Source organism: Vombatus ursinus, unplaced genomic scaffold (genome assembly GCF_900497805.2).
Source record: "Vombatus ursinus unplaced genomic scaffold, bare-nosed wombat genome assembly UNPS02014793.1, whole genome shotgun sequence".
NCBI lineage: Eukaryota > Metazoa > Chordata > Mammalia > Diprotodontia > Vombatidae > Vombatus > Vombatus ursinus.
In genome coordinates this window covers 18,270,042-18,294,221 of record NW_020954571.1, presented here as the reverse complement: position 1 = coordinate 18,294,221, position 24,180 = coordinate 18,270,042, and the positions used below count along the sequence as shown (strand labels likewise).

Sequence of the window (24,180 nt, the reverse complement as noted above, 5' to 3'; positions counted from 1 at the left end):
GTGTCTCTCTGTCTGTCTGTCCCTCTCTCTCTCTGTATATCCTTCTGTCTTTGTCTCTGTCTCTCTCTGTCTCTGGTAGCTTCTAGGTATTTGTTTCTAATGAGCTTTGTTGCCTATCTTCTGGTGTCATCTTTTCAGTGCCATACAAATCATATTATACTCTACTAACCAAATTCTGGAGAAGTTGCTCAATGCAATTTTTGTAACCCACTTACTGGGAAAGAGATTGTTGGTTTCTCTTAAACATGGCTATCTAATTTAGTAGCAGCTGAGCATTCAAATGAATTCTAGCCTGAACAAAAGTTAAGATAAGAAGGTAAATTCCCAGTTCTTACACCTACCTAGTCTGTATTCCTGCCTTTATAGTACATATCTACAAGCTGACTTTGCATAGAAAAAGATCCAGTAAAAGAAATTGAGGAGTGATCACATGGGTAGGAGGAAAACCAGGAGAGAGCTGTACCATGTAAACCTAGAGAGAGGAGAGTATCAAGAAAAAGGTAATTAACAGAATCAAAGGCTGCTGAGAGATCAAGAAGGCTGAGGATTGAAAAGGTCATTGGATTTGGCAATTAATATGTGATTGTTAACCTTGGAAAGAGGAGTTTCGGTTATATGATGAAATCAAAAGCCAAATTGCAAAGATAAGAGAGGGAAAGGAGAGGAAGTAGAGGCACCTATTACAAATGGCCTTCTTAAGGAATTAGTCACAAAAGTGAGGAGAGATAAGTGATGATAGCTAGCTGGGACAGACAGATCAAATGAAGGATTTTTGAGGATGGGAAAGTCACGAGGGTGTTTGCAGTCAGTAGGGAAACAATCACCAGACATGAACAGATTGAAGATTAATGAGTAAGTTGGGATGGTAAAGGGTGCAATCTACTGGAGATGTTGAAATGGAGTTGGATCATGTATTCATGTAGAAGAGTTATTTTTGGAAATGAGGAGGGCCCACCTGTTCATGTGAGACAGGGGTGAAGGAAGAGATAACTGCAGAAGGCATCTGAGTGATGAGATAATATCTCATGATAATATAATCAATCTGAGTGATAAGAGGATAAGAGGGAGCTTTAGTAAATAACCTCAATTATTTTAGTGAAATAGGTGGAAGGGGAGGCATCAGAGGAACCAGGAGGCATCAAAAGATTTGGAAAAGCCAGTATTTTGAAGAGAATAGCGAGCCCATTAGGGAGGTATAAAATGATTGCCTCACTATACCAAGATCCTCACTGAGATTATGAAACATCAATTTCTAATGAACTCTGTTGGCACAATTATAACAATGCTACCTAACTTAATTTACATACTTGATATTATCTAATCAAATTACCAAGGGCACATTTTTATAGAGTTAGAGATAATAACAAAATTCATGTGATAGAGAAAAAGGTCTAACACAGGGTTCTAAACCATTTGTGTGTGTGAGTCTGTCTGGGTGTCAGTCAATCTGGTAAAGCTTATGGGTACCTTCTCAGAATCATGTCTATAAATACATAAAATGTATAGTATAACAAATCAATTCTATTGAAATCCAGACATCAAAATTAAAAAAAAAAGTTCATGAACTCCATGTTAAGAACTCTTTCTCTAGGTACAGGGGTGGGGAATCTGCAGCCTCAAGGACACATGTGGCTTTGCATGTCCTTGGGTGTGGCCCTTTGAATTCAAACTTCACAGAACAAATTCCCTTAATAAAGGGATTTATTCTGTAAAATTTGGACTCAGTCAAAAGGCCACACCCAAGGACTTAGAAGGTCACATGTGGTATTGAGGCTACAGGTTCCTCACCCCTGGCCAATGTCGGGGGAAATCATGAGAAAGAGAACAAATGACTGGGAAATATTACCAGAACTCAAACTATACAAAGTGTTCTAAAAGTCTTAGAGTGGCTTTAAGCCACCAAAGCTTGATAGGCTTACCTTCTTAAACCTCTTAAAGCTTTAATAGCTTAAAACTGCACTGAGAGTTTGGAACACCTTCTACTATAAAACAAATCTTTCAAACTATTGGATACTGTTTAAAAAAAAAACAGAAAATAGAAAAGGGGATAAGTGGAACTAACCAGAAAACCAAGACACAGAAGCAAATGAAAATAGCATCCCAGTGTTTGATAAACCCAAGGACAAAAGTTACTTGGGGGAAAGACTCTTTTTGACAAGAACTGCCAGGAAAATTGAAAAGAAATTTGGCAGAAATTGAGTTGAGAGCAACATCTTATTCTGTGTATCATAATATGCACATGATAGACATAAAAGCTAAACATAAAATGTCATAGCACAAAAAAAGTAGAAGAGAATAAAACTATGATGAGTGGGCTTATAATTAAGAGAATTATTAGCTGAATTAGGGATAGAGAAGATCATAAAATAAAAAAATAGGCAATGATGACTACATGTTTTTTAAAATCGTACAAATAGTATATATGAAAGTATAATTAGAAGAGAAATGAGAGAGTGGGGAAATATTTAAGCATCACTGATAATGAATTTTAAATCCAAGATGTTTAGGGAATTGATAAAAATATATAACGTAAAGATGTATTCCCCAACAGAAATGTATGTGAACAGTTTTCAAAAGAACTCAAAATCAATCAGTCCATCAACAAGCATTTATTAAGTACCAGAACCCTTAGGGGTAAGATGTGGGCTTTTGGGGAATGCAAAGACAAAAGTGAAATAATCCCTACCCTCAAGAAGCTTAACAGGAGAGACAATGTGCACATGTATTGGTACATATACAACACATACAAAGCAGATACAAGATAATCTGTGTGGGGAGAGCACTAACAAGGGGAGAGTCAGGAAAGGACTCATGCAGAAAGCGATGTTTCAATGAATCTTACTAACAACTAGAGAATGAAAAAGGCAAGCAGAGATAAGAAGAGGGAGCATTCCAGGCATGGGGGACAGTCAGTATAAAGGCACAGAGATGGGTGATGTAGTGAATCACTAATAATAAGAGAAATATAAAGTTACAACAGTGAGTGGACCTCAAACCATGAAGAATGGTGAAGATTAAGAAAAAAGTGATATAAATGTTGGAAATATGGATATGGAAAAACTCATACTAATACATTGTTGGTGGAGCTGTGAAAAGGTCTAGCCATTCCTGATATTAATTTGGAATTATATTAAAAAAAAAAACCTGTCTATATCTGTGAGGGACTGTCTGATGTTGGCAGCTACCAGGTTGGGCGCTGTGGCAAGGGTAGGGTAAGATCTGGGTATTTTGGAAGTCAAGGCAGGGGCTGTGGTAGGCAGAGTCGTGCTGAACTGGGATGGGCTGGATATGGAGAAGCCCTGAGGCAATGGGCAGTGCTTTGTGAGATAAGCTGGGTGCAAGGAAGTAGCTGGAGCTTGAGCTCCTGAGGCAAGGGGTGGTGCCACGTGGGAGTGGGACGGCAGAGGACTGAGTTCCCTTTGCTTAGTCCCCTCCCTATATGCAACGTCATCCCTAGACACCTCTTGTGACCTTCCTGACTTCCTGGGTCCCTTTGTGCAGCACTGACCCCAGACCCCTCCTGAGTCTGACTTCCTAGGTCACGTACTCTTGTCTATGCGTCATTCCCAGATGCCTCCTCCCTGTATCCGGTCCTGGCCTCCTACGTCACTCCCTCCCCCTTGGTGTGCTAAACTCAGACAGCCCCTTCCGGTATCTGACCCTACAATCATTGGCTAGTAAGCGGGCTGGGGAGGAGGGGCTAGGTAGGCTTAGGAACGAGCGTGGTCAGAACGCACGCGCTCTCTCCTGGCTCCTGCCCTGTTGCTCTGGCCTTGCTGCTTGGGCTTGCTATGATGGCTTGCTGTGATGGCCTCTGAATAAAACTCTGGTGTTGGCGCCTCCCAATGGCTCGTCTCTGTGTGGTTATCCGGCAGAGAACCGAAGACTCGAGTGTGAGTAAGACTCTGGTAGTGTGCTCCTTATAGGAGGAGCGGGTACCGGCGTATGGCCGGCAGCAGGTCGGTGTGCGGACAGTATATATATCCTTTGACCCAGACCTTACTTTATTAGGCACATAACCCTAAGGGAAATCAAAGATAGAAACAAAAGTCTAGTATATACCAAAAAAAAAAAAAAAAAAAATCAAAGCATGACTTTGTGGTGGCAAAAAGCCAGCAACAAAATGTCAGTTAACTTGTGGGGAAAAAACAAAAAAAAAAAAAGACAAACTATGCTGTGTGGATGTAATAGAATGTTGCTGTGCAGTAAGAAATTGCGAAAATTAAGAATTCAAAGAAACATGGGAAGAAATATAGGAACTAATATACAAGGAAATAAGAATTTCCTTCTGGGATTTATACATAGCAGTGGGATGTCTAGGCAAAAATGGATGGATAATTTGGAGTTACTTTCTTGGCATAATTCCAAATTGCTTTCCAGAATGGATAATTGGGAAGATATTATTCAAGGAAAAAGTAGTTTCCTTTATACAATATGTGAGGAGAAAAGGAACTAGAAAAGTTGTCTTAGCCAGCAAGTGCCCTCACCATTCCCACCACTTCCATTGCCAAGCTCAATTTAGAGAGGTAGAGAAAAATGGAGAGACAAGAGAAAGAAGAGAAAGAACCAAGAGGCATAAAAGAGAGAAAAGCGATGACAGAAAGAACAAGAAACAACAACAAAGAAAATGGAGGAGAAAAAGGCTTTTCTAACCTCCCCCCCCCCCCATTGACAGCTTGACCATGAAGCCTTTTTAATCTCCTGAGTCAGTCAATAACCTTCCCATCCCCTTGGGCCTCAGGCAGCTCTTTGGTCAGCGCATTTTTAATACACTTAAATGGAATATTTGTATATTATAGTCATCTGCGGTTGGGTCTTTTCCCTCTATCTGAGTATAGGGGCCATAAATTAAATAAATTTTGCATTTTTCCCATCACCTCAATCCTATGTACACGGTAGTCACCTAATAAATGTTTGTTGAATAAATGAGAAAAGGGGAAAATAGGTAGTTAAGAGGAAAAAAGGAGTAGACTGAATCCTCCTGAGCCAAGGTATAGTACCCCTGGAAGCTCACCAATGTCGAAACACTGACACCTCCTGCTGACTCCCCAAAGATGGTGACTGAGCCTGGGTCTCCTCCAAAATTGGCGATGTTCTTCTGGACCCATTGGAGTGCAGCCACTTGATCTAAGTAACCCCAGTTTCCTCGGGCATGTTCATCTCCAGTGCTGTAAAGGAAAGGAGACAAGAGGTATACATTGAACGGAAAAGACAGAGAAGGGATGTCAGAGAAACAGCCACAAGTTAATAGCAGGGCCAATAATCATACAGGCATGACAAACTTGGGTATCAAAAATAATGAGGAATGGTGAGTTTCCCCTCTAGTGAATCCAGTTCATTTCACCCACATTGGTTTTTTTGTTTCTGTTTTTGTTTTTACATATCTGTCATATATGTGAGTCCTGTTGACTTACTAACTGTAAGACTTTTGGCAAGTTATTTAACCACTGTCTACCTCAGTTTACTTAATTGTAAAATGGAGGAATAATAGCACTTAGCTAATAAGTAAGGTAAAAATCAAATGATAGAATATTTGGGGTTTTTTTTGCTTTTTAAAATTTTTTTATTAATTTATTTTGATTTATCAATAATCACTTCCATATACTTTTGAGATTAAAATTTTTCTTCACCTTCTTCCCCACCACCCTCCCCAATACAGTGCACAATCTGGTATAGGCTATACATTTACATTCATATTAAACATATTTTCACATTAGTGATGTTGTAAGTAAAAATTAAAACCAATGGGAGGAACCATCAGAAAGAGGAAACAAAACTCAACAGAAGAGAAAAAAAATAGCAATTAGACTTCCATAGTTCTTTCTTTGAATGTGGATAGCATTTTCCATCACAAGGCCTCTGGAGATGTCTTAGATCCTTGTATTGCCAGGAAGGGTTAAGTTTATCAATATTAGTCATCACACAAAGTGGTTGTTGTCGTGTACAATGTTCTCTTGGTTCTGCTCACTTCACTCAGCATCAGACCATATAAGTCTTTCCAGGTTTTTCTGAAGTCAGCCTGGTCATCATTTCTTACAGCACAATAGTATTCCATCACATTCATATACCATAACTTGCTCAGCCATTCCCCAATTGATGGGCATCCTCTCAATTTCCAATTCTTTGCCACCACAAAAAGAGCTGCTATGAATATCTTTGTACATGTGGGTCATTTTCCCATTTGTGTGATCTCTTTGAGATGTAGACCTAGAAGTGCTATTGCTGGGTCAAAAGGTATGCATATTTTTATAGCCCTTTGGGCATAGTTCCAAATTGCTCTCCAAAATGGTTGGATCATTTCACAACTCCAACAACAATGCATCAGTGTTCCAATTTTCCCACATCTTCTCCAACATTAATCATTTTCCTGTTTTGTCATGTTGGCCATTCTGATAGGTGTGATGTGGTACCTCAGAGTTGTTTTGATTTGCATTTCTCTAATCAATAGTGATTTAGAGCATGTTGTCATATGATTATAGATGGCTTTAATTTCTTCATCTGAGAACTGTCTGTTCATGTCCTTTGACTATTTATCAATTGGAGAATGGCTTGTATTCTTATAAATTTGACTTAATTCTCTCTATATTTTAGAAATGAGGCCCTTATCAGAGAGACTGGTTGTAAAAATTCTTTCCCAATTTTCTATCTTTCTTCTAATCTTAGTTGCATTGGCTTTGCTTATGCAAAAATTTTTTAATTTAATGTAATCAAAATTATCTATTTTTCTTTTTGTAATGTTCTCTATCTCTTGTTTGGTCATGAATTCTTCAGTTCTCCATAGATCTGACAGGTAAACTATTCCTTGCTTTCCCAGTTTGCTTATAATATCAGCCTTTATATCTAAATCACATACCCATTTTGACTTTATTTTGGTATATGCCTAGTTTCTGCCATATTCTTTTCCAGTTTTCCCAGCAGTTTTTTTCAAAGAGTGGGTTCTTATCCCGGAAGCTGGGGTCTTTGGATTTATCAAATAATAGATTACTATAGTCATTGACTACTGTGTCTTGCATATTTAACCTATTCTACTGATCTGCCATTCTATTTCTTAGCCAGTATCAAGCAGTTTTGATGATTGCTGCTTTATAATACAATTTCAGTTCTGGAATGGCTAAGCCACCTTCCCCTGCATTTCTTTTCACTAGTTCTCTTGATATTCTGGACCTTTTGTTCTTCCAAATGAATATTGTTATTATTTTTTTCTAACTCTATAAAATAATTTTTTGGTAGTTTGATTGGTATGGCACTGAATAAGTAAATTAGCTTAGGTAGAATTGTCATTTTTATTCTATTAGCTTGGCCTACCCATGAGCAACTGATATTTTTCCAATTATTTAGATCTGACTTTATTTGCATGAAAAGTGTTTTGTAATTGTGTTCATAGAGTTCCTGGGTTTGTATTGGGAGGTAAACTCCTAAATATTTTATATTGTCTACAGTAAGTTTAAATGGAATTTCTCTTTCTATCTCTTGCTGTTGGGCTTTGTTGGTAATATATAGAAACGCCAATGATTTATGTGGGTTTATTTTATAGCCTGCAACTTTGCTAAAGTTGTTTATTATTTCAAGTAGTTTTTATTTGATTCTCTGGGATTCTCTAAGTATAACATCATGTCATCTGCAAAGAATGATAGCTTTGTTTCTTCTTTGCCTATTCTAATACCTTCAATTTCTTTTTCTTCTCTTATTGCTAAAGCTAACGTTTCCAGTACAATGTTGAATAACAGTGGTGATAATGAACATCCTTGTTTCACTCCCGATCTTATTGGAAATGCTTCTAGCTTGTCCACATTACATATTATGCTTGCTGAAGGTTTTAGATAGATGCTATTTATTATTTTAAGGAAGAGTCCATTTATACCTATGATCTCTAGTGTTTTTAATAGGAATGGGTGTTGTATTTTGTCAAAAGCTTTTTCTGCATCTATTGAGATGATCATGTGGTTTCTGTTAGTTTTGGTGTTAATATGATGAATTATGCTGATAGTTTTCCTTATATTGAATCATCCTTGCATTCCTGGTATAAATTCTACATGGTCAAAGTGTATTATTCTTGTGATAAGTTGCTGTAATCTATTTGCTAATATTTTGTTTAAAATTTTTGCATCTATATTCATTAGAGAAATTGGTCTATAATTTTCTTTCTCTGTCTTGACTCGTGCTGGTTTAGGTATCAGAACTATATTTGTATCATAAAAAGAATTTTGTAAGATTCCATCTTCATCTATTTTCCCAAATAGTCTACATAATATTGGAATTAATTGTTCTTTAAATGTTTGATAGAATTCGCATGTAAATCCATCTGGCCCTGGAGATTTTTTCCTAGGGAGTACATCAATGGCTTGTTCAATTTCTTTTTCTGAGATGGGGTTATTTAGGTATTTTACTTCTTCTTCTGTTAATCTGGGCAATTTATATTTTTGTAAATATGTATCCATTTCACTAAGATTGTCAAATTTGTTGTCATATAGTTGGGCAAAATAATTCCTAATTGTTGTTTTGATTTCCTCTTCCTTGGTGGTAGCTTCACCCTTTTCATTCTTGATACTAGTAATTTGGTTTTCTTCTTTCTTTTTTTAATTAGTTTAACCAAATGTTTATTTTATTGGCTTTTTCATAAAACCAGCTCTTAGTTTTATTTATTAGTTCAATAGTTTTCTTAATTTCAATTTTATTAATTTTTCCTTTGGTTTTCAATATTTCTAATTTGGTGCTTAATTGAGGATTTTTAATTTGTTCTTTTTCTAGTTTTTTTTGTTGTATCCCCAATTCATTGATCTCCTCTTTATCTATTTTATTTATGTAAGCATTTAGAGATATAAAACTTCCCCTAAGAAATGCTTTTGCTGCATCCCATAAGTTTTGGTATGTTGTCTCATTATTGTTATTCTCTTGAATGAAATTATGGATTGTTTCTACGATTTGTTGTTTGACCCAATCATTTTTTAGGATTAGATTATTTAGTTTCCAATTATTTTTTAGTCTATCTTTCCATGGTCCTTTATTACATATAATTTTTGTTGCATCATGATCTGAAAAGGATGCATTTAATATTTCTGCCTTTCTGCATTGGATTGTGAGATTTTTATGCCCTAGTATATGGTCAATTTTTGTGTATGTGCCATGAACCACCAAGAAAAAAGTATATTCCTTTCTATCCCCATTCAGTTTCCTCCAGAGGTCTATCATACCTAACTTTTCTAATGTTCTATTCACCTCCTTAACTTCTTTCTTGTTTATTTTGTGGTTAGATTTATCTAGTTCAGAGAGGGGGAGGTTGAGGTCCCCCACTAGTATAGTTTTGCTGCCTATTTCTTCCTGTAACTCCCTGAACTTCTCCTCTAAGAATTTGGATGCTATACCATTTGGTGCATATATGTTTAGTAATGATATTACTTCATTGTCTATGGTGCCTTTTAGCAGGATCTAGTTTCCTTCTTTATCTCTTTTGATAAGATCTATTTTTGCTTTTGCTTTGTCTGAGCAATCAGAATTGTTACCCCTGATTTTTTTTACTTCAGCTGAAACATAACATATTTTGCTCCAGCCTTTTACTTTTACCCTGTATGTGTCACTCTTTTTCAAATGTGTTTCCTGTAAACAACATATTGTAGGATCATGATTTTTAATCCACTCTGCTACACGCTTCCATTTTATGGGAGAGTTCATACCATTCACATTCACAGTTATGATTACTATCTGTGTCTTTTTCTCCATCCTTTTCTCCCCTATTTATGCTTTTCTTTCTCCTTTCTCCTACCCCCCCAACTAGTGTTTTGCTTTTGACCTGCGCCTCCTTCAGTCATACTTCCCTTCTATTATCCCTTTCCCTTTTCTTCCCCTTTACCCTTACTACTTCTTCCCTCCCTTCTATCTCCCCTCCCTTTTCTTTCCCCTTTTCCCTCCTACTGCCTTATAGTGCAAGTTAGATTTCTATACCTAACTGATTATGTTAATCCCTTCTTGAGCCAAATCTGATGAGAGTAAGGTTCAAATAATGCTCATCCCCCTCCCTTCTTTTCATCTGCTCTAATAGGTTTTTGTGTCTTTTCCTGTAATGTAATTTACCCTTGTCTGCCTCCTCCTTTCTCAGTACATTTTCTTAGCTCAGACTAATCCATTTACTTGGATCTGTTTAACCCACTTGATTAAATTTTTTTTTTTATCATTACATCAAAGTCAACTTATATCTACCCCCTTCATGTATACTCTTTTAACATGGTATAACAACAATACAGTTCTCAAGAGTTGTAAGTGTCATTTTCCCTTGTAGGGATGTAAACATTCTGCCCTTATTAACAACATATTGTATCTTTCTGTCCCATTCACCTTTTTATGTCTCTCTTGAATCTTGCACTTGAAGATCAAATTTTTTGTTGAGCTCTGGTCTTTTTATCAGGAAGGTTTGGAAGTCCCCTATTTTGTTGAATATCCATCTCCTTCCCTGAAAAATTATGCTCACTTTTGCTGGGAGGTTAATCCTTGGCTACATTCCAAGCTCCTTTGCCTTATGGAATATCATGTTCCACAGCCTACAGTCTTTTAATGTGGAGGCTGCAATCCTGTGTAATCCTGACTGTGGTTCCATGATATTTAAATTGTTTCTTTCTGGCTGCTTCCAGTAATTTCTCTTTAGTTTGGTAATTTTGGAATTTAGCTATTATATTCCTTGGCATTTTTGATTTGGGATCTCTTTCAGATGGGGAGCGGTGTATTCTCTCCATAGTTATTTTGCCTTCTGGTTCTAGGACTTCAGGGCAGTTTTCCTTTATGATTTCCTGAAGGATATTGTCCAGGCTCTTTTTTTCATCATGATTATCAGGTAGTCCCATAATTTTTAAATTGTCTCTCCTGGATTGATTTCCCAGGTCAGTTGTTTTACCCATGAGGCGTTTTATGTTTTCATCTATTTTTTCATTTTTTTCTTTCTGTTTGACTGATTCTTGCTCTCTCATAGAGTCATTAGCTTCCATTTGTTCAATTCTAATTTTTAACATATTGTTTTCTTCTGTTAGATTTTGTACTTTCTTCTTCAATTGGTCAATTATATTTTTAAGGGATTTGTTTTCTTCAGTGTACATTTTTTTCCAGTTGGCCAATTGTGTTTTTTTGGGGACTTGTTTTCTTCAGTGTACTTTTTTTCCAATTGGCCAATTGTACTTTTTAAGGACTCCTCTACCTCTCTCATTTGACTTTTAAAATCCTTCTTGAGTTCTTCTAAGAAGGCTTTTTGGGCCTCAGATCAGTTCATATTCCCTTTTGATGTTGCAGATATGGGTTTGATGACAATGTTGTCCTCTTCAGAATTTCTGTCTTGATCTTCACTCTTCTCATAATATGAATCTATCGTATGTTTCTTTTTACTCATGGTGTTTCTTTATTCCCTGGTCTTTAAAGAGATTAAGCTCTCCTTCTGGGGAGCAGAGGGCACTGACCCAAGCTTCTTGTGTTGGGAGCCTAGGTCTTGGTCACTGGCTTTGTGTGCTGGGGCCTCTTATGTTGGCAACTGGAGGCTGTAGGGTTCTGGCAGCTTACCTGGTGTTGGGCTGGAATCAGCAAGGCTGGAACTTTCAGGCAAATCCAGGTTGCTTTCTTCAGCTCCTTTCAGAGGAATGCTGAAAGGTGCTTATCCACCTGGGGCCCTTTGTAGTGCTGCTTCCTTTATTTTTGGTGAGGCACTGGGAGACCCATTTGCTGTAGAATGCCAAGGCACTAGAATCTCCTCCTGGTGTGCTAAAGTGGGTCTTTCCACTAGCTTACTGGTTCTGTACTGCTCCCCTTCCCCCAGGGTAAGAGGGACCTTTCCCACTAATTCCTCTAGCTACCTGGGCTACTGCACTGCTGCACCCTGTCTTTCTTCTGGTTCAGCTGTTCCAGGGTTTTTTCTGGGGTGATATTTTCTGGGTTTTCAGAGGTTGATAGGGGAGGGTGAGAGCAACTACCTTTTTACTCTGCCATCTTGGCTCCATGATAGAATATTTGTAACAAGCACTTAGCACAGTGCCTGGCTCTTAGTAGGTGCTTAGTAAATGCTTATTTTCTCCTTCCCTCAGTTTCTATTTCCTTCCTTATATGTAAATTTGCTAAGCACTGGGAATACATGCTTGATTTCCTATTAACTCCATACTCCCATATTGCCCTCTGGGGGATCTATCAGTATTGTTAACTGAATCCCCCAAAAGGGTCAAAATGAAATCTCTCTTTCTTTGGTGCTCATCTCTTTGTAGTCTCATCATACCATGCTGATGCCCAGAGTCATAACTAGCATGAGGAAAATGGTGCTTTGCCTTACTTAGCCAACATGTAGGGCAGGGAGCATATTTCTTTCCTGGGAGTGTGTGTATGAAGGGTGGGTATGAGGAGCAGTAAGAGAAGCACCATAGTGCTTAGTGAGCACCATAACCATGTCTTGGCATCTCAAGGCTTCTCTCTTCATAGTGCTCTTCTCCCAGGACCACTATTCCCCCAACTCCCTTGGGGTGAAAGTTAGTGACTATTCTCTTTGTACAACTACACCCAAGGTTAGAGCATTCTCTTAAACACCACTGTTGCCCTCCACAGACACAATGGTTTTTGCTCAAGGTGAAATAATTCCTACTTTTGACTCAGAACATGCCTTTTTCTCAAGTTGTTTTCCTGCCCATAATGCCTTCTTCTGACCTTTATGCTTGTGTTCCAAATTCTTACTACTTCAGGCCATGGTGATTCCTCCCTCATTTGAATACCTATAACTCTGGAGCTCTGGACTTGGAGTCTGATGGCCCCAATTCAATTAATAACATTTATTTAATAACCTCGGGCAAGCTGCTTAACTACTCTGGGCCTCAGTTTTCTTATTCATAAAATGAGGGGTTATAGTACATGACTTCTAAGGTCCCTGCCAGGGATATGATCCCACTTAGCCAATTTTCTTTGTATTGTTAATTTTTTTTAGTGCACCTTGTCTTCCCAGCTAAATGGTGATTTCCTCCAGGTCAAGGGATAAATCCAACATTTTTATATCTGCTTCAGGGCTTACTTCAAAGCTAGACATAGAACCTTGTATCTGGTACTTAGAATTCAATATGTCAAAAGGGCAGCTAGGGTGCGCAGTGGATAAAGTCAGGAAGACTCATCTTCCAAATTTAAATCCAGCCTCACACACTACCTGTGTGATCCTGGGAAAGTCACTTAACTGATTAACTCAGTTTCCTCATCTGTAAAATGAGCTGGAGAAGGAAAAGGCAAACCATTCAAGTACCTTTGTGGAGAAAATCCCAAATGAGGTCACAAAGAGTAAAACAGGACTGAAGTGACTGAATATTACAAATATCAAAAGAGTTGTGATTTCTACCAGCATAGACTACAACCCCTCCTCACTTTAATTTTAATTTTAATCTTCACTTGATGTCCAGCAATGGTGATTTGCCTCTCTGAATTTACCTAAATTGTTCTTTAAAACAACAGCTTAATAGGACCTGTCAGAATTTATACTACACTAGCATTCAAATTAAAAACAAAAAACATCTGTTAAGCAACTACTTCAGGGAGAGACAAACATTTATTAAGCACGTTTTATACTCTATGCCCTCCCACCCCCATCCCCCCACAAAGTCCTGCTTATTTAGGGTTTTGCTTATTTTGCTTATTTTGTATTTATTTTGTATATAGACATGTTTTCTCCTCCAATAGAATGTACCCTCCTTGAGAGCAGAGGCTGTTTCATTTTGTCTTTTTGTCCTCAGGGCCTAGCAGCACCTTAATAAATGCTTATTAATTGGTCAAGTTAATGAATAGCAGGTATGCAATGCAAAACTCTTAATTCAATGATAGTAACTGGTACTCCAAGCTGCATCTCACCAATCATAGGATGATAAGATTATAAATTTAGAGCTCAGGGACCTTAGAGGCCATTTCATCCAACCACCTCATTATACATGAGGTAAATGAGACCAGAGGAAGTTAAATGACTTGCTGAGGGAGTAAGGGATGGAGGGAGAATTTGAACTCAGATCCTCTCCAAATTCAAAGCTCTTTCTTCACTACTTCATTTGTGGACAAATAGTGACCCTGGCTATAGCTGCGGGATGCTAATGATATGATAGATGTTATGCCACAGTCTGTGACATTAAGAAGACTAAATTAGAAAAGAAGTCAAATAGGACCCATGTGTAGGCCAAGTTCCAATAAAGCACAGGGACACATAGAAATGGTCTCTACTAGGATGAATTCACCATATTCATATGTCACATGTTTCTTGAGAGTAGTTGTCATGGGAGAATCACAGCATTTCAGATTTGGATAGTGTCTAGGGTAGGTTCATATTGCTCAGTGGGAGTTCCTAGGTGGTAGATCTTACCTAAAGAATCCAAAGATTCCCAGGCGATACTGAATGGTCACCACTATGACATTCTCAAGGGCTGAGAGAGCCAGCCCATCGTAGGCTGATGCAGCACCCACCAAAAGACCCCCTCCATGGATCCACACCATCACCTAAGTAACAAAGAATGGTACTATTTATAGGGGCCCAGAGTTGAGAAAGCTCTCAAGAGGTCACTTTTTCTAGCCCTACTTTCAGGAATATGAATTAATATTTAAATCACTCAGGCCAGGTGTTATACCCATAGGTTCACAGTCTTAGAATTGGAAAGGCCCTTAGTCCAACCCCCTCATTTTACAGATAATATAACTGATGCCCTGACAGGTTAAATGACTTACTTGAAGTAACAAGGACAGTGTGAGACCTTGGATTTCAACCTAGATCCCTCATCTACAAATCCAATATTATTTCCCCTGTCTCCCTTCCAGTGACATCTAGGGTGTCAGCATGGTGTAGTAGAATGGGCATATATCTAGGAGACAGGAGATGTGGGTTCTAGTCCTAACACTCCCACTAACTTATTATATGAACTTAGATAAATTCCCTTCCTTCTACAAGCCTCATTTTATACCAAAAAGAAAATGAGAATGTTATGCTAGGTGACCTCCAAGGTTCTTTTCAGCTCAGACATTCTGACTCAGAATGTCCTCTGACAGATAGATAGAAACAAAAGCCTGCTGGTAAATGTTTCACAATTAGCTTTCCCAATTAAAAAAAAATGTACACAACACACTCTTAACTTTAATCTGTTTGATTAATGTTTTCTCCATTACTTAGATCTAGACAATCAACAAAACAATCAAGCATTGTAGCATTTGTGGATTTCTGAAATGCATGAAAATGAACAATTGGCTTCTACTAGCCAGTCTGAGCAGGCTCCAGCACACCCTGAGATGGCAGGGAGGAAGAAATACCTCTAGGAAGTAATCCCTTCCTAGACACTGTTTTCAGTGTCTTTGTACCACACCCCTGAACCAGTTTGTTCTCTGGGAGCTCTAGTGTAAGATGATAGAAAGCAATGAACAGAGACAAATGAGGCACACCTTAGCTCTATGGGCCTAATTGGAAAGAAAAACCACTGGTGATGAAGGAAAATAGAAAATAATACTGTGCTTCCCATTCAAGTTTGTTAAAGAAATGTGATGTTTAAAAAGTTTGGGAGACATAATTTCTGGGTAATTTAATCATTTTATTAATAATACCAGCATGTTTATTAATAAAAGGATTTTATTTGGCCATCTCTGTCTTAGACCAAAGACAATCATGGCAGCAGGCTCATGGTTTATATGTCCTTTGGAAGAGGAGTGCTTCTGAGGGTGGCAATCAACTCTGATTGGTTAGCAATTAATGAGAGGTAGATTTTACAAAGAGAAGTGAGCTCACTGCAATAAGGGACTGAGAGTGACATCTTGTCACTCTTGGCCAGAAACACTATCCCTATACCCAGACCACACCCAACCTTGGGCAATCTAGACAAAGAATCTATATCCTCCATCTAAGCCTGAACTAGCTGGGTGGAGTAGCAATAACTAGACAAAAAAGAATGTTAATCCTATCTTTCATCAGCCTTGTCCTTGAGAGAATGGACAAGAAAGTAGGAAGAGGAGATAAAACTGGGATCTCCTCAATTTTAATAATTGTCCATTAATATGAGACAGAAATAATCATTTCTCTCAGAAACTAGCAATGTTTGCCCTGGAGAAGACTTGGGGGGGAGGTGAGACTAGATAGCTATTATCAAGTATATGAAGGACCCCGGCATGCAGAAAAAAAATAATAACAATAAACTTGTTCTGTGTGGCCCCAGAGGGCAGAACCTGAAGCAATGAATGGAAATTACAGAGAAACAGATTCTAACTCAATGTCAGAAAAAATTTCCCAACAATTTGAGTTCCCTAAAAGGTGAATGGGCTGCCTCAGTTGATCTCTCATTTTTCCTCATTGGAGGTCTTCAGGCAGTGGTTTCTTTACCATTTTTTCAGGTATGCTGTAGAGAAGACTCCAGTTCTGGCATAGGTTGACTAGATAATATCTGAGTTAGTTCTACCTCAGAAGTTCTGTAGTTAATCTGGAGAACCTCCAGATGTTAGTGACCATGGTAGAGAAAGGCCTGAAGACAAGATATCTAGCTTGGAGAAGATTCAGGCAGAATATGCTATTGTCATGTATATAAAAGAATGGCATAAGCTCATTAGTTCTCAAAAACAGAACTAAAACCAGAGGGTAACCTTAAAAGGAGTCAAGTTTGGTCTCAAGATAGGGAGCAACTTTCTAACAATTAGAGCTCTCCAACAATGTGCTGGACCTCATGGAGCAGTGAAGTGCCGTATGTTATCTTAAGCAAAACATTTTTGATCTGTATCTCATATTTTGGGAGTCAAGGGTTTTCCAGCAATCCAAATTAAATAGGAAGCAGGTAGATGGAAACATCATGTTTCAGGGCTGTTCAGGCAGCCTATCTTCCAGATTAGAATTGGATTCAAGTTTGGTTCCAAGCTACCCCATCTGGCCTCTAGGAGAAGCCATATACCTCTATATGCCCAAGGAATGCTATTCCATTTTCAGAGTTGTACAAATTAAAAAGAATTAAACAAGGAGTACAAATTTAGACCTGAGAGGGATCTTAGAGATCATCCAGTTCAAGCCCATAATTTTACAGATGGGAAAACTGAGGCCAAGAGAAATTATCTTCAAGAAAATTGCAGAGTACTTTCCAAAGTCAATCAGAATTCTTTTAAATTATTCATGCGGCTAGTTCTCTTTCTCATTGATGTGGATAATTGACAGTTATGAAGGAGGGGAGAAGTTACTAATCCAATGCAAGAGCCTTAAACAGAATCAGGAGACCAGATCTAAAGTATTGGTGGAGGAAATGAAAATATGTTCCATGGAGAATATATGATTTGGGATAAGGGTGGGAGTACAATCACTGTCTTTAAGCATTTAACAACCCATCATGTGGAATCGATGGAGCATAGTGTACAGATAGAGAGTTAGACTTCAAGCCAAGAAGACCTGGGTTCAGGTCCTGTCTCTGATGTTCTGGCTATGTGACTCTAGGCAAGCTAAGTTGAAGAGAAAGTGCTGGCCAACACAGGTAAAGGAAGATTCTTTACCTGTAAATTCTTTATATCAGAGGTGTCAAACACTTCAGCTGGCCTGAACCAGATTAAAATAAAATTGGGAAATATTTAAAAAGATAACTATAAATACAATAGAACAAAAATAATATTAACTTTAGGGCTGTTAGGTGGTGCAGTGGATAAAGTGCTGGACCTGGAGACAGAAGACTTATCTTTCTGAGTTCAAATCTGGCCTCAGAAACTTAGTAAATGTGTGACCCTGGGCAAGTCACTTAGCTCTGTTTGCTTCAGTTTCCTCATCTGTAAAATGAATTGAAGAAGGAAATGTAAAACCACTCCTTGCCAAGAAAATCCCAAATGGAGTCATGAAGCATCCAACATGTCTGAAATGACTGAACAACAACAAAATATTAATATGCAGTTTTCTATGGCCTAGAGAGATCCTTATATATGTTTTAGTCCTATTTCTATTTGAGTTTAACACTACTGTTCTATACCAAAGCAATCATAATTCTAGTCTTTATCCTTTATCCTTTATCCTATGGGATAGGGAATAGACTTTTTCTGTTTTGTCAAAGAAAGCAGAGCTCACGATATCAGGGATGAGTTACTGAGAAATTTGGCTGCCTCAAGAAGTGGTGGGTGAGAACCCACCCACCTTTAAAGTCTTAAAGGAAGACTTTAAGCAGAGACTGGATGACAACATGTTAGAGATGCAGTAAAAATTCTTGCTCATTCATGTTTTTGAATTCATGTTCCCTGGGGTGCCTGTCAACTCAGATTCTGTGATATTGTCAGAGTTTCACCTCTTCAACAAGCAATGATGATGATGATGGCAGCTAGGTGACTCAGTATACAGAGAAGTAAGCCTGAAGTCAGGAAGATCTGAGTTCAAATTTGGTCTCAAACACTTCATAGCTGTGAGACCCTAGACAAGTCACTTAATCTGTTTGCCTTAGTTTTCCCATCTGTAAAATGGTAATAATAACAGCACCTACCTCCTGGATTTGTTGTGAGGTTCAAATGAGATAAGAATTGTAAAGTTCTTAGCCTAGTGCCTGCCACATAGTGTTATATACATGTTAGTAATAATAATAATAATAACTAATATTTACTTAGCACTTACCATATGCCAGGCACTGTGTTAAGCTCTGAAGAAATAAAGAAAGGCAAAAAATAGTCCCTATTCTCAAGGAGATCATAGTCTAATGGATGAGACAACATGTAAAGAGCAATGTATAAACAAGCTACATGCAGTATAAATCAAAAATGATTAGCAGCAGGAAGCCACTTTAATTAAAGGGGATTGGAAAAGGCTTCCTGTAGCTGGGACTTGAAGGAAGCCAGGAGGCAGAGATGAGGAGGAAGAACATTTCAGACACAAGGGACAGCCAGAGAAAATGCCTGGGGCTGAGAGATGGAGGCCATTATATCTGGATGTCAGAGTGAAGGTGGGAGGGGGTGTTGGGAGGCCACAAGGTGTAAGAGAACTGGAAAGGTTTGTGTGTGTGTGTGTGTGTGTGTCAGTGTATGTGTGTATGTGTGTGTGTGTAATTATGAAGGGCTTTAAATGCCAAATGCAGAATTTGATATTTGATCACAGAAGTGATAGAGAGTCACTGGAGTTTATTGTGTAGAGAAATGACATAGTCAGTTTTATGCTTTAGGAAAATCATTTTGACAGCTGAATGGAGCATGAACTGGAGTGGGGAGAAATGTGTGACAAGAAGACCAATCAACAGGCCAAGAGTCTATTGCAATAGACTAGGTATGAAATGATGAGGGCCTGTACCAGGGTGGTGGCAGTTTTAGAAGAGAAAAGGGACCTTGTGCAAAAGATGTTACAAAGGTAAAATCGACAAGCCTTAGCAACAGATTAGATATGAGGGGTTAGGGGTAGAGAAAGGAATCAAGGATGGCACCTAGATTGTGAACTTGGGTGACTGGGAGGATGGTGGTACCCTTGACAGTAATAAGAAAGTTAGGAAGAGGAGTGGATTTTGGGGAAAAGATAATGGGTTCAGTTTTGTCCATATTGAGTTTAAGATATCTATGAGATATCCGTTTCAAGATGCCTGATAATTGGAGACACCACTAACCAGCTGTGTTATCTTTGGTCACTCTCTGGATCTCAGTTTCCTTCTCTGTCAAGTGGAGAAAATAACATTTGTCCCTAGGGTTGAATGAAATGATGTGGATGAAAGAGTTTCACAAATGTAAGGGATGTGTACATTTTACTCTCAGTTACCACTGTGAGTTTCCTGCCACCCTCCAAGACTATATAAATAAAGATGATTGAGGTGAAGAGAGACAAGCTATGTGTCTTTAAAAGGTCACACAGCCTGACTGCTGAGTATCCAAGGGAAAAGTCAGTATCCCAAGCCCCTATTCCCCCCTCCAGACCAAGGGCTCTTTCTCTATCCTCTTCTACTGTAGATGCCTGTAAGGACAATAAACCATCATCTCCAAAGTCACAGTAAACCCCATCCATAACCTCCTTACAGGTAAGTTGGTCTTCTTTGATAGGTCAGCAGGAGTATAAATATTTAGGTATAAACAGTCTTCAGATACTTTCAAGGAAATTTTTTCTTCCCGGTTGGTGAAAAGGTCAGAGAGTAATTGTCCAGAAACTAGGTCCTGGGCACACCTGTGCAAGGAAACATGATAAAACATCATTTATTTTCAGCATCATAGGCATGGAACTACAAGAAACCTTAGAGATCATCCAGTTCAACCACTTCATTTTACAGATGGGTAAACTGAGGTCCAGAGAACATGATGGACATCTAATAAGTGCTCCTTGATTAACAAGTTGATTGCTAAGTGCATACAAATAAGTGGCATAGCAGAGACTCCTGGTTTCTGCCTCTAAATTCAAATCGTCCCATAGCAGTAGCACCTCTGAGAAATTTTACTTGAGGCCATAGACTCAAAGATCACAAATCATAATGGGTTTGAGGCTGGAAGGGACCTTAGAAGCCATCTGGTCCAACCCCTTCATTTTACAGTTGAGAAAATTAAAGCCCAAAGAGATTAAGTGATGCCTAATGTCACACAGGTTGGAGCAGAGCCAGGATGTTGAGCCAGGTTCTTTGATTCCTCTCCCAATTCCTTCCTCTAATTTTTTAATGGAAAGGGCAATTATGATTTGGCTTTGAATGATTTATTTATTTTTTTAAAGTTTGTAATATGAACTACTTACTTTCAATGTGGCCTTGGGCAGGCCCCTCCCTGTCTAGATAACATTTTCTTCCTCTGGATCATGAAGGGTTTATATTAGATGATTCCTCATGTATCTTCCAAATCTAACATTCTATAGATCATTTAGGTTTGGGGACATCAGAACAGTAAGGAGAAAGAGGATTGTAATGAAAGAGAAGGCCTGAAGATATCAGATTCCCTTGGGAAACACTGAGATATGTCCAGGGCCAGCCAAGAGCATATGTAGTAAAAAGAATTCTTCATGCCCTTTTACTCCCCATTTCTACTTAGTGTCCTCCCAATACACTTGAGCTGTCCCTAACTTCCTTGGGGATCTGTTGTCCCTCTCCCAGATACCCCTTGTGTTCTGTAGATGCCAGTGATCAAAGATCAGATCCACACCCTCCCTCCTAGATCACCTGATTTGAAGGCTAATGTCTCACGAATTAAAAACCTTTTTTGGCTCAGGAGCAGTCCTGGCATGAGAGAAGAACAGAGGTGAAGGTCATTTGCTGTTGTGCTTGGCAGTGTTCCCCTTCAGTAGATAAAATATCCACATACAAAAGAGGCAAGGGGCAGTGCCTTCTAATTGCATGAAGGAAACAAACTGAAGAAATTTTAGGAATATTAGTGTCATCTGGCAACAGTTCTCTTATTTGGTCATTTGGTTGGGATACCCCAAGGCAGGACAATCATTTCACAGCTTTAGGGAAGCCCACTGTGCAGACCTGATAGGTTCCCCTACAAGAGACCCTCCAATGCCTGACAGGGCTTAAGCTCTGGGGTGAGCAGTTTGAAGGAACAGTAATGTTTCTCATTGAGTAAGGCAGAGAGCTCTGGAGCAAAATAAAAATTATTCCAAGGTAATAATCATGATTAACTCCTCCCATCCTCAGAAGAAGCTGAAGACTGATGACTTACATGGGTGGGTAAGTAGTGGTGCTCTTCACATAGTCCCAGGGCTCTGCAGGCTGTGGTGGAGTAAATCTCAGGGGTCCAAGAGGAGCTTTGGCAAAAGGGATACCCAGGAAAACATTGACAGTTTTGTCAAATTCTTGTAAGCTCTCAAGTTTGCCTTGGACTTTTCCATACTGAGTGTCCACTACAGGTGTTGAGGACTGCTGCCCTGTGAAACATAGAAAGAGAGAGAAAGAGGAATGATTGGATTGGGGAGGTAATATGGTGGAGTGGAAAAATCACTGGACTAGGGGTCAGGAAACCTTAGTGCTAGTCCCAAGTCCATTTTTCACAAGCTATATGACCTTGGGTAAGTAACTTAATCTCTCTGGTCTTTGCTTTTTCTCCTGTAAGTGCAATACTAAATCAATAATTCACATTTCTTTAATGTTTTATAGTTTATAAAGCATCTTCCTCACAACCTTGGAGTCAGGTAACATAATTATCTCCATTTTGCATATGGAGAAACTGAGGATTCTAAAGGTTATATGATATGCCCAAGGTCACAGAGTAGGGTAATAGTTTCTTAAAACCAAGATCTGTGCATTTTATACTATGCCACAGCTCCATTTATAAGGATTGGTTGATAGGAATGCATAAATTTTTTGGTATTTCTTCCCATAAACATTTCTGCATTTATTCAGTTATTATTTATCAAAGACCTACTATATCCTGGAAGTTGAGGATTACACAGATGAATAACACCCAGTCCTTTTCCTCAATGAGCTTATACCCTAGTAGGATAGATGGCATATATAAACAAGTTCATTAAGGATGTGTGATTTTTCCAACTAAGGAACTACCAGATGGAACTCTCTCTATTGCTCATTTAGATAAGTTCTGGGATCTCATCTGAGGTACACAGAGGTCGGGTGACATGGTGAAGACCACACAACTAGGAAATATCAGAGGCAGAGTTTGACCCTAGGTCTTCTAAGTTATAAATATAGCATTCTCTCTATCATGACACATTGCTTCTGAGTACACAACTAATTAATACAAAATAGAATGAAACATATAAAGAAAGATAGGAACAAAGTGCTACAGGAATACAAATGAAAGAAATTATTTCTAGCTGGGAACATCAGAGAAAGCTCTTGGTGGTACCACATCCTCCCAGTCACTTAGGCACCCCAGAGTTATTTGATTCCTCCCTCCCTTCATTACCCATGCTCAGTTAATCCATGAGATTTATTACTTCTTGGTAGGGGTGAGATAAAATGTGGATAAAATACTCTATAGAGAAAAATCCCCATGAGGGCAGGAACTGTGTATCTCCCTCAACAATCTTGTACAGTGTACATAGGAGTCTCTTCATGAATGTTTATTAAGTTAGGCTTTCTTTTTAGAACTGACTTCTCCCATATAACTAGCCCCCCCCCATTTAGAATGTGACCTGTCCTTTTGAAGAATATTAGAAAGAGAGGAAAGATACACTTATTAATGTATTATTAATGTACTAATGTATACATTAATACACAGGTACTTGTGAGCAAGGGGACTCTGAATCCTTCCTTAGATATCTAGGGTATAATTTTTTTTTTTAGTGGATTGTGGGGGAATATGCCAAATGTAACCCTGATGGAGGGAAAAGTGCCTAGTCAGGATTTTCTGACATTACCTGGAAGGCTAATAGAATGCTTAAATAGCAGCCCAAAAGTCTTTGCCTTTAATCCTCTGAGGCTTTTTGTACTTTGAGCTATGAAAACAACTTTTAGACAAAAGTCCTGATTTGGTAAAACTTGGAGGGGAGTCACACCCAGGATTAGGAACACAAATTTGTGGGGCCTAATTGAAGAGGTTGGGCTGAAGTATGGAATTAAACAGATGGCGCAAGTTCCAGGTTGCCCAGCCATTTGGCACCTTTCTAGCTGCCTAAAATTGGTAGAAATGCTCCATAGCATTAAGCCAAGCAAAAGTGATACAAGTGGGTATCATAAGGCCTAAATTTAGTCAGAAGCCCTGGGGATTGACTTGATGTTGTCTCCCAAGTAGAATGGGCTACAGCTTGGGATATCCTGCAGAGATCTTGACCTGGAGGAAAGAAGTGAAGAGATGGGCAGCCCTAGTAATAAGTTGACAAGGACATACTAGATTGGACTATGGGACTCATAGAGCGTCTCCTGCAAGAAGTTTGAGACTTGAAATATCAAATCTTTCAGCTCCTCCTCCTGGCTCTAGTCTATACACTCTACAATGATATGTACAGTAACACCAGGGCTAACAGGTTATCCCATAGAGACTATCACTACTGTTTATCTTCAAGACACACAAGAGATTCTTGAAGAACTTGGCTGTTTAGTTTTCATTCTGGAAAGATGGTTGAGTGATAGCTTGAGAGAAACTGCATAAATACAAAAAGAGAATAAAGGGCATTTCTTTTTTTAGAGAGAACTGTTTTAACCCTGATCTTGGGAAGTAGATGAAGATAATTCTTAAAGGGCCAGAGAGATGTGGAATCGACCTGTGAATTTATTGCTAGAGTATACTCCCAGATAAAGATTGGCTTCTTCTAACCAATTTATGGTCCTAGAGAGTTGCCCAGAGCACTGAGAGGATGGTGGTATCCTGACAGAATTG

The 24,180-nt window shown here is 38.7% G+C and overlaps 1 protein-coding gene across 1 annotated transcript in view; it reads right to left on the bottom strand.

Moving 5' to 3' along the window:
* LOC114048472 (liver carboxylesterase 1-like) overlaps nt 1–24,180 on the bottom strand; it is a 61,786-nt gene that overhangs the window by 23,556 nt on the left and 14,050 nt on the right. Inside the window, exons 2-5 of the mRNA XM_027869391.1 lie at nt 21,565–21,769; nt 19,945–20,089; nt 14,339–14,472; nt 5,015–5,168 (exon numbers count right to left, since the gene is read on the bottom strand). Coding sequence (XP_027725192.1) covers nt 5,015–5,168; nt 14,339–14,472; nt 19,945–20,089; nt 21,565–21,769 — 638 coding nt within the window. The remainder of the gene's footprint in view (nt 1–5,014; nt 5,169–14,338; nt 14,473–19,944; nt 20,090–21,564; nt 21,770–24,180) is intronic.